Consider the following 9,524-nt stretch of genomic DNA (forward strand, 5'->3'; position numbering starts at 1 on the left):
GGGGGTTTTTTTTTTTTTTTTCTTTTAGTAGTAGGGGTTGGTGATTGTTTGCTTATAAATTAACATTTGTTTTCTGTGTGTACTCTCTTCTTGTGCCTTATCCAAAATTACTTCAGGTCAAAAAAAAAAAAAAAAGCTGTAAATATTTTTGTTAAAATGTTTAGATTGTGTCAGGATGCTGTTTGATTATTAAGGATTAAAGATAGATGCAGAGCTGTTTTCCAAGTGGCTCAAAAATAAATGCTGTGACTGAAAGATATTTTAAGTTAATGTTATTTAATTTTCATTGTGGATTTGTGGCTCATGGTACTGTCATTTAGAAATAGACCTTTTTTACTTGCTGAAATGTTTTTAATAAGATCATGTATAATATTGCTGTATTTTCAGAATAAGAAGCTTGTTTGGAATATACAACTTGTCTTGAGCACAATTTAAGTTTATGTCCAGGGGATTAAATTATGGGTTTATTACTGAATAAAACAATGTACTGTAAATTTTATGACTTCTGAACATAATTTGATAAATGTTAGCATTGAGACTGAAACCATGCAAATTGTGGTCATTTGTAAATAAAGGGTCTACTTATGCAATTTTGCAGAGGTTTTTTTTGGAGGGGGGTTTACCACATACATATTTTAGAGTTTAGAGTTATTAGTCATGTGCAGGATTGAAACTGAAAAGTCAAATAATCTGGATGCTTACACTGTTTCAAATGTTTTGCTTTATGCCTGAGTCAAGTTTATTCATCTGTAACTTTTTTTTTTTTTTTTTTGCAAAATATAAAAAATCACATTGAGGTAAAAAATACAGAAGGTGAATTTGCCTCTTTGCATGAGAAAAGAAAACAATTTGAACTGGTACAGCATTTAAAACCTCAGAAAAGATGCATGCAAGTGTTTTCAATGCAGCATGTTTGTGTCTGGATAGCAAGTTAGCTGTTAATCTGTTGTAGAATGTGACATTCCCTGTAGTTATAACTGCTACAAAACACTGCCACATCTGCTCATATTTTTGTCAACAAGAAAACATTACTTTTTATTCCATCACTTAATTCCCGTTGGTCACTCATTTTGTTGCCAGGTCTCAGTCTTTTTCTCCATCAGCACAGTTTTTTTCTCTAGTTGCACAATGACAGGAGGAAAGTGAAACATGTTGAAGACAATGTTGCTATAACCTGCTATGAAGGCCAATGGCTGATGATTGTCCTGGAGTAGCTGTATCTTGGTGACATTAGCCTCCATTAGCAGGTGTGAGTACATTTTGATCTCAGGATTTGTTGGGCTCAAGTCTTCCCGTTTGTCATATCTGTCAAGTCATTACAAAACCTTCAACGATAATATTGCACACATCAAATTTATTAAAGTTAAAAATAATTTAAAAAATACACTAACCTCCACTTTTGGTTTTGCTCTAAGAAGCGCGATATTCCAGTTTGAGCAGCATAAGTGTCAATATGAACAAAGACATCTGCGGGAACAAAACCAAAATAACAATGCAACAGCACTGAGCATGTGGTCTCTGAATAAATCTTATGTAGGTCTTTCATATCAATCACTATATAGTGCAATTTCTGAAATCAAGTAACATGCAGAATTTTTAATTCACCCCTATACAACTGAACAGTTTTCCAAGAAGGAACACAAAGATTGGATAATCTGATACAATACCTGCAATTAATTTTTAAATGTTATTGGTAACATGATTACAACTACAAATATAAAAATGAAAATAATTCCAACCTGCATTTGCTGGCAGCAGTCTGTGCAATGTTTGCATCCCATGACCTCCTGGGTAGTTGTGGTAGGAAACATAGAGGCAAATACTAGAATACACTACATTAGTAAACAGCTGGCCAATCACAACTGCAGAACCCAGTTTATAAATCCAGGATTTCCGGTAGTTGCACAAACTAAAAGCACACAAGGAAAAAAAAAAGAAAGAATAAGAACAGATGCAGTCACATACTCTCGCACTGTTACAAGACAGCATCATTGTTTACACTACATCTTTGTCCATCTTCTACTCCTTATTTGGTTCTATAAAAGTGACATTTGTCTGCTGAAGTGATGAAAATGACAGGTTTATGTTTTTAGTGGTGTTTTATGTTTTGACTTACATGAAAGAACAGCCACGGGAAGCTACCAGACTGAGCACGGGGAAAGTGTATATGATGAAGCGGAGCTCCTTGTGGGGCAGCAATGAGTAGATGAGGATGAAGCCTATTGTGGGTAGTAGCAGCAGCCCCATCCGCCTGTCAAGAAGACCGAGGGGGACAAATAGCAGAGTGCAACCCAGGGCTCTGGGCACTGCAGAGTAAAAGTACCAAAGAAATGGAGAGGTGTACTGGGAGAAGAGTCAAAGAGAACTGGGGCAGAGATCTCCTTTAGTGATTGCAAATTAAAGTAAATGTATAAGACAGATGTATAATCTACTGGAGTAAATGAAAGGATATTCCCCAGTTGGAACTTTTGTTGAGAATGGTGTTGTACCATAAAACTTGACCTTCAGGCCACAGAAACGTCCTCCAAAAAAAGGTGTCAACAGCCACTGTCAGAGCTTAAACAAAGGAAATCAAAGCAATCTTCATGCACATGTTTAATTTAGGCAATTTATTATTTATGTACTGTACATTCATCACTCACCTAATGACAAGATCCCAGCAGGAACAGCATAGTAAAGCAGCTGCAGCAGTCCCAGTTTCCTGCTCAGCAGTGATACCAGCAACATGAGACCCAAGAAGATGCAGAGCTCTGACCGGAACACAATGATGACCAAAGCTGAGAGGCTGATGAAGCAGCCATATTTATGAGCCATCCAAGATGTGAATGCTACAAGAACTGGAAACAGAAATGTACTGCCATTATGTCACATAGATTTTCTCGCTCATTTAGAAAAAAAAAATTAAAAAAATAACTTAATCTACCCTTTCAGGAAATTTTTATTTTTATTAACCATGCAACTTACCTAATGGCAGTGCAAATACATTAGGGAGTGTCCTGGTGCTGTAGAACATTAGGTGAAACTGTGAAGCACAAATCAGACAGAAGAGCCCTGCAACTGTGGAGCCAAACTGCTTTCTCACCTCTCTCTGCATATGCCATAGTGCACCAATAACACATACTCCTAAGGAAGCTCGAACTGCACAAATCACATCAACAGAACACATTTCAACAGTTTGACAGGGGTAGGACTGATTTGAACATGTCAGTGACTTTGAAAATGACAAATAAAGACATGTAGCGTGATTTACCCATCAGCTGTGTGTAGAACTTTGGTACATCCAGCAAAGAGAACAGAAACACCACAGGAAAGGAGAGCATGGAGAGGAAGAGGGGGCCAAGGAAAGTCCGTGGTACCACACCAGGAAACTCATGATGGTCATACTGAAAGAGAGTACAGGTACTCTATTGAGTCTCAACAACACAAACACAGGCAGAATGACTTAGAGAAAATATTTTTTCACTTGATTTTTTTTAAAGTTCATTCTTAACCTTGGAAACATCATCTGAGAAAACAATCTAATCTCAAATTCTATTTAATATCTGTTCTAGAGTTATTAATCATAACATCATCAGGAGATGGATTTTAGCCTGTTATAGTGGAACTGTGGAATTTTTTTTTTTATTTTTTTGTCCTAACCAACTGGGCATGCTCCCTCTCATTTGGAAGAGGAACATACTCAATGGACCTCCTAAATGGACCTTTTGATAAGATTTTATCAACAGTTTCCTGAGTTTGGTACTGTGTAGATAATTATGATACATACCCACGTGTTAAACAACAAATACAATATGCATTTGATGCAAACTGCATACAGTAATATAATAAATCAATCACTTATTACTAATTGCCTTTAAAGATGAAGTGCATGTTTTGGGGCTACATAAATAAAATTGACACAAACCTTTTATTTTATATGTGAAATTCTTTAATGATAAAGCAGAATTTTATGAAAACAGTAAGATTAAGTTTTATAATTTATCAGTTAAATAATGCTGAGTTGAGCTGAATTTACCAAAGAAAAAGAGCACTGTACTCGCTTTGGGATTGTAATGTATTCTAATAGCCAACCAGTTCCCTACTCTGCGCATGACAAATCTAGAAAAACCGTGAAAATGAAAATAGTATGGTAACTGTGTTCATTGTAGTGTTGTTTGTGTAATCTATAACAGCTTACCTTGTCAAAGTCGAGTCTGTAATACAAAATGTCGTGCACCGCTTGCAAGTTAAAGCTCTCCTCTACTTTGGTAAATGGGCAAATTAATAAATGCAAAAAAGCCACAGTTATGAGTAAAAGCAGTAATGGTTGACACGAAACACTCTTCTTCTTCGCCATGACAATTAAAATATTGTCACTTCCGGTCAACACAGGACGTGTTTTGATATTGTTCAAAATCGTAACATTAGTTTTATAGCAGCCTAGGAAATATGTTGCTAAGAAACGTAACCTAATATTCCGACCAAATCTTAAAAAAACTAAAGTATTTGAAAAAACCACAATTATTCTTCCTGAATTTTCCACATGGGGAAGGCGTTTTTGTCCCCGCGCGTGGCGGTATGTGATTGGTTGTAAATTTGATTGACAGCCAAGTAGACCCTAACAGTATAAGCCACAATTCGACCAACAAGTTGACGCGGAAAAGTATAACCTCATCATTTTCCCTCCCCCTGCTACCGGCATGTAAATAGTATTTTGTTGCGCTTTGCATAGATAGTGATAACTCACGTTTAATGCTAAGAACTGCTCATTTAGATGTGTCAGAACTGTACGGCGCTTTATTAGCAATAGAAAGCTTCCTTGCGAGTGGCTGAAGCCTGTGTCCTGATATGAAATTGGGTCTGAATTGAGCGACTGAGATGCTGTCCACCGGTCCGGAGCTACGGCTAATGAGGCTATTGTCTTGTTTAACTCTTGCTTTACTTTTTCAAGCGAGCGACGCCAAGAGGGACCTAAAAAGCGCCTGTACTACATGCCAGCAAATAACTGATAACTTTAACAAGGTCAGAAACCATTTTAATCTAAGCTTTTAATGGTAACGTTACTGATATGAACTGACGTCTTACCCCAAAATAGTGTGTGCACCTTGCAAACCTACGGCTTGGCTTTAACTTACTCCAGTCCCTGTCCTGTTCTGTAGAAAAATTACCCCGGTTTCATGTTTTAGGGCTTTGACAGAACAGCAAAGCAGAACTTTGGTGGAGGTAACACAGCCTGGGAGGAGAGGAAACTGTCTAAATATGAGACCAGGTAAGACAGTGCATCCTGACCTGTCCAAACTACAGGTCACCCTGACAGTGAAAAGAGCTCTGACAGACGTCAGAGCTGTGCTTGCTTTGCACTGGAGCTGCAGGCTGCTGTACTTGGCACAAAAACCTTATCAAAGGTTTCGATAAGCACCTTGCATTTGAGTCTATATCAAACTGTGTGCCTAAGTGGCTGGTAACATAAGCAAACCTTCAAACTGTAGCCAGGGAGAGTTTCATAGATTTGGGTTCACTGTGACAAGGCCCACTAGAAGTGACAGTTTGTTTTCCTACATTTACACACACATGTGCAATCTTAACCCAGTTTCCATTCTTCCTTATTAATCACACTGGTATACAGTATGTGGTGAAACTTCATTCTACCTCTTCCCTTTTAGCTTCCTATTATTATGCCGTTCTATTTGCTGCTCTTTGTCTGACCAGCTCATCCCACCCTTCTTATTACAGTGAGATTCGTCTGGTGGAGATCTTGGAGGGGCTTTGTGAAAGCAGCAGCTTTGAGTGCAACCGCATGGTAGAAGAGCACGAAGAGCATTTTGAAACTTGGTGGTTCAGGAGGTTTGCGCTTGTTAATAAAACTACTGTCAAAATGTCAGCAGCAAGTTAGTTGAATTTAAACTATAATTTCCAACGCAATAGGATGTAGCACAGCTTAAGACAGACAGATTGATGGCCTGACAGAGGTATCACCTGCAGAGCTATATGCATATCAAAAGATTATTTCACTTAATGTGTTAAACATCATTTCTTCCTGTTTTTTTGTGTTGCAATGCAGGAAAACAAAACATCCTGATCTGCATAGATGGTTCTGCATTGAAATGATCAAAGTGTGCTGCCCCAAGGGAACATTTGGACCAGACTGCAATGGTGAGGAAAAATTGCAGGACAGGTTCTGTTTGTGGCACACCATGACATAATCCACAATCCGATACAATGTATTTAAAAAAAAAACTTGATTAAATGTTTTTGTGTTTTATTTAAGCCTGTGTTGGGGGCTCTGAGAGACCTTGTCACGGTAATGGAAGGTGCGATGGCGATGGTACTCGTGGAGGCAATGGAAAGTGCAGCTGTGTCCACGGTTATAATGGGGAGTTCTGCCTAGACTGCATTGACGGCTACTACAATGAAGTGAGGAATGACACCTTCTCCCTCTGTACAGGTACAATTCAGCACAGACACGACTGCTGCTGCACCACTGACATGTCACCAACCTTCATATAGAAATGAGAAGAAAAATGATCTATTATGACTGTGAATTTGGGCTTCACTTTCCACAGAATGCCACTCCTCTTGCAAGACCTGCACTGGGCCAACTAGTCAGGACTGTGATGAATGCAAAGAAGGCTGGGAGGAAGATGATCAGAAAACATGTGTCGGTAAGAGTACGAGTAGTAACACTACATATAATGAAAATGAGTGTCCAGGTAGTCTAGGATATGCAACAGTGATAACAGTTGTATTCTGATGTGTTGCAGATGTAAATGAGTGCTCCAAAGATCCTTCTCCATGTAAAGAAGATCAGTACTGTCTTAACACAGAAGGTTCCTACTCCTGCAACGGTAAGAGGACTGACACTGTCATGGGCATCAGTGGTTTGCGCAGTATTTTGGTCTGTTAACACATTTGGACACATAGTTATAGTGTGTTGTGTTAATCTGTTGTCATATTAAAGGCCCAATTCCAGTATCTTTTTCCTTTAGAAGGGATATGTCATTTTACTGTTGTGGACTAGATTATACAGGTGTATCTCAATAAATCAGAATATCGTGGAAAAGTCCATTTATTTCAGTAATTCAACCGAAATAGTGAAACTCGTGTGTTATATAAATTCAGTACACAGAGACTGAAGTAGTTTAAGATGTTGGGTCTTTTAATTGTGATGATTTTGGCTCACATTTAACAAAAACCCACCCATAACACCAAACGGCTTGAACTACTTCAGTCTCTATGTACTGAATTTATATAATACACGAGTTTCACTATTTGAGTTGAATTACTGAAATAAATGGACTTTTCCACGATATTCTAATTTACTGAGATGCACCTGTATGTGATATGGTCTGTTGCATCCTTTTCCAGACATCAGGATGTTTGTTTGGGTACTCTTCACTGAAGGAGTTTTCTGAACTATTTATTTAATAGATTTTTTTTGTTGTTGTTGTGCTCATCTTTCACAGCCTGTGACAAAGTGTGCTCTGGCTGCACTGGAGCTGGCCCCGATAAGTGCCAGGCTTGTGCCAGTGGATACCAAGACACAGAGGACACCTGCACAGGTATGATGTAAATAATTAACAATTTTTGAAAGGTCTTATGACTTTATACTGTAAAATCAATTGTAGAAGAATTTGTGAGACATGGGTCAGTGCAAAATCAGTAAAGATAAGGCTGACATTATTCAGTGTTTTTTTATTATTATTTTTGTCAATAAATTCCATGAAAGACAAAAAACAGCAGTGGCTTAGTCCATTTAGTTTCATTTTTTTTCTAATGCTAAATAGTAATCACTGGGCATTGTAGTTTTTAGCAATGTACTCAGTATCTAAATATTTGCAAGTAAGTATTTATGGCAGCACCAGCACAATGTACGTATGTGATTAAACCAAAATAAACTACACTGCCTACAGTATATTCATCACAATGAATGGGCATGTCACCCAGTTCCATAATATGGCTCACTGATGTGTTTTTAAGTCTCTGGACAGAAATGTAGCTTCGTGGCTGAGAGGATTTTAAGGCTTTGGATATGCAGACAATGCATGTTAGTAGGATCAACACATGGTTGTTTTTGATCCTTTCTTTGAAAATGGGATTTGTTGAAAATTACAAAAATATAGAACAGTAACAGACTTAACTTTAAAATTCTGTTGCATCTTTGAGGTTCAACATGCCTTATCAGCACCGTAAGATTCCATTTCCTTGTACATTACCTTACATGCTACTTAGTGATGATGAGCGCTCTTTGTCCTGGGTGATATTACCAGAAGAAAAGATTTTTCAGTTAAGTCTAGTCTGGCTGGCTCATGACTTTCTGTTGTTTTATGTTTCCAGATATTGATGAGTGTTCAGAGGCAGTATGCACAAAGGAGAACCAGGAGTGTGTCAATACTAAAGGCAGCTATGTGTGCATCTGCTCAAGTGGCTATGAGGAGCATGATGGCGAGTGTGTCCAGATGCCACAGCCAGGTGATGATTAGTGTTTGTTTAAAGCTACTCTACCTCTTTTCCCTTCAACCCCTAGAGGGTCTAATGAGATGCAAAACAAGCCAACACCATAAGCTGCTCCTAACTGTCTTTGCCCCTCCTGTCATGCCCTGTTTCCTGGCGACAATGTAAATTAATGGATGCCTGGTTGCAACAAACTGTACAAAAGTCAGCCTCCAGTAAAAAGGCCAACTACTTGAAATGACTACTCACTGTCTGAAAAACCCTCCTTACAGCCTTCACTAGGTGGCAGGTACTTTGCAAACTGTTTAGAAAAGCTGGAATAACAACAGAAGCTATAGCCACCAGAATGTCATGGAGGGGTGTAGTGTAGCTGATGGATAGCACGTCCTGTCCATTTTTATTTGACTTACTAGACACTGTGTAAAATCATGCTTAATGCACTATTAAAGACTAATATGATTGGTTTGTGCCCTTCTCACCCTGAAAACAAATCCAGGTTTTAAGCTGAAGTTGAGAACTGAAAGTTTGTCTGCTTCAAAGTTTTGAAACTAAAGCATATGGAACCAATTGAAATGACATTATATACTGGGTACTGTAGTTTTCCAGTAATGTTATCAATATATTACTTCAAATCTAATCATGAATTATTTTTTCATGCTTCTGCGTCCATTAGAAAAAGCAGAGGAGTCAGAAGCATCTGAGATGACCACAAGTCCACACGGGGAACTTTGATATCATTAGTGGGGCCAGCAGGAGTGAATCAGGTGGAACTCTTGAAATTCTGAACGTGCAGCCTCTCATTTTAAGCGTTGACTACATGCACTTATGTACAGTACCAGTGTTTTCTGGCAGTGGTTCATGGACCGAAGGACAAAAGAAAAGACATTCTAAGCTCAGTATGTTGGTCATTGTTGCTTTTCTCTGCTGTGCTGAAACTACCACTTGTCTGTATTTGTTGTATGATTTTAAAAAGCTAACGCATTTCAATAAAGTTGAATTATGTTAAATTTAAGGTAAATCCATGTCAGAAATGTGTGTGTGTGTGTGTGTGTGTGTATATTTAAAAAAAAAAAAAAAAAAAAAAAAAAAAAAAC

At 38.1% G+C, this 9,524-nt stretch overlaps 2 protein-coding genes across 3 annotated transcripts; one reads left to right on the forward strand and one right to left on the reverse strand.

The window, feature by feature from the left end:
• Window positions 1–5: 5 nt before the first annotated feature.
• alg12 (ALG12 alpha-1,6-mannosyltransferase) lies at window positions 6–4,487 on the reverse strand. 2 transcript variants are annotated; one of them, XM_020601448.1, is made up of 9 exons: window positions 4,178–4,479; window positions 3,251–3,383; window positions 2,965–3,138; window positions 2,643–2,837; window positions 2,453–2,556; window positions 2,117–2,340; window positions 1,740–1,909; window positions 1,392–1,467; window positions 6–1,305 (listed from the first exon to the last, which is right to left on the reverse strand). In XM_020601448.1, exons 1-9 carry the CDS (start codon window positions 4,334–4,336, stop codon window positions 1,062–1,064), a joined length of 1,479 nt encoding a protein of 492 aa, XP_020457104.1. In that variant the 5' UTR covers window positions 4,337–4,479; the 3' UTR covers window positions 6–1,061. The 2 variants fall into 2 exon arrangements, with proteins under 2 accessions (XP_020457104.1, XP_020457105.1); XM_020601449.1 differs by having other exon boundaries at window positions 1,181–1,325; window positions 4,178–4,487.
• Window positions 4,488–4,687: 200 nt separating this feature from the next.
• On the forward strand, window positions 4,688–9,433 carry creld2 (cysteine-rich with EGF-like domains 2). Its single transcript, XM_020601450.1, has 10 exons — window positions 4,688–5,001; window positions 5,166–5,248; window positions 5,713–5,823; window positions 6,041–6,132; window positions 6,248–6,424; window positions 6,543–6,641; window positions 6,741–6,824; window positions 7,443–7,538; window positions 8,314–8,448; window positions 9,104–9,433. The coding sequence occupies exons 1-10, from the start codon at window positions 4,858–4,860 to the stop codon at window positions 9,160–9,162; spliced, it is 1,080 nt and encodes a 359-aa protein (XP_020457106.1). The 5' UTR covers window positions 4,688–4,857; the 3' UTR covers window positions 9,163–9,433.
• Window positions 9,434–9,524: the final 91 nt, after the last annotated feature.

Source organism: Monopterus albus, unplaced genomic scaffold, assembly GCF_001952655.1.
Source record: "Monopterus albus unplaced genomic scaffold, M_albus_1.0 scaffold51.1, whole genome shotgun sequence".
NCBI lineage: Eukaryota > Metazoa > Chordata > Actinopteri > Synbranchiformes > Synbranchidae > Monopterus > Monopterus albus.

Excerpts from the sequence above, each read along its gene's own strand:
- alg12 (XM_020601448.1), bottom strand. The coding sequence starts at position 4,336 with ATGGCGAAGAAGAAGAGTGTTTCGTGTCAACCATTACTGCTTTTACTC. Across the intron at positions 3,139-3,250 it reads GTTCTACACACAGCTGATGG|TTCGAGCTTCCTTAGGAGTA; the intron begins GTAAATCACGCT and ends TGATTTGTGCAG. Across the intron at positions 1,468-1,739 it reads ACTGCTGCCAGCAAATGCAG|ATGTCTTTGTTCATATTGAC; the intron begins GTTGGAATTATT and ends TTGTTCCCGCAG.
- creld2 (XM_020601450.1), top strand. The coding sequence starts at position 4,858 with ATGCTGTCCACCGGTCCGGAGCTACGGCTAATGAGGCTATTGTCTTGT. Across the intron at positions 5,249-5,712 it reads CTGTCTAAATATGAGACCAG|TGAGATTCGTCTGGTGGAGA; the intron begins GTAAGACAGTGC and ends TTCTTATTACAG. Across the intron at positions 7,539-8,313 it reads CACAGAGGACACCTGCACAG|ATATTGATGAGTGTTCAGAG; the intron begins GTATGATGTAAA and ends TTATGTTTCCAG.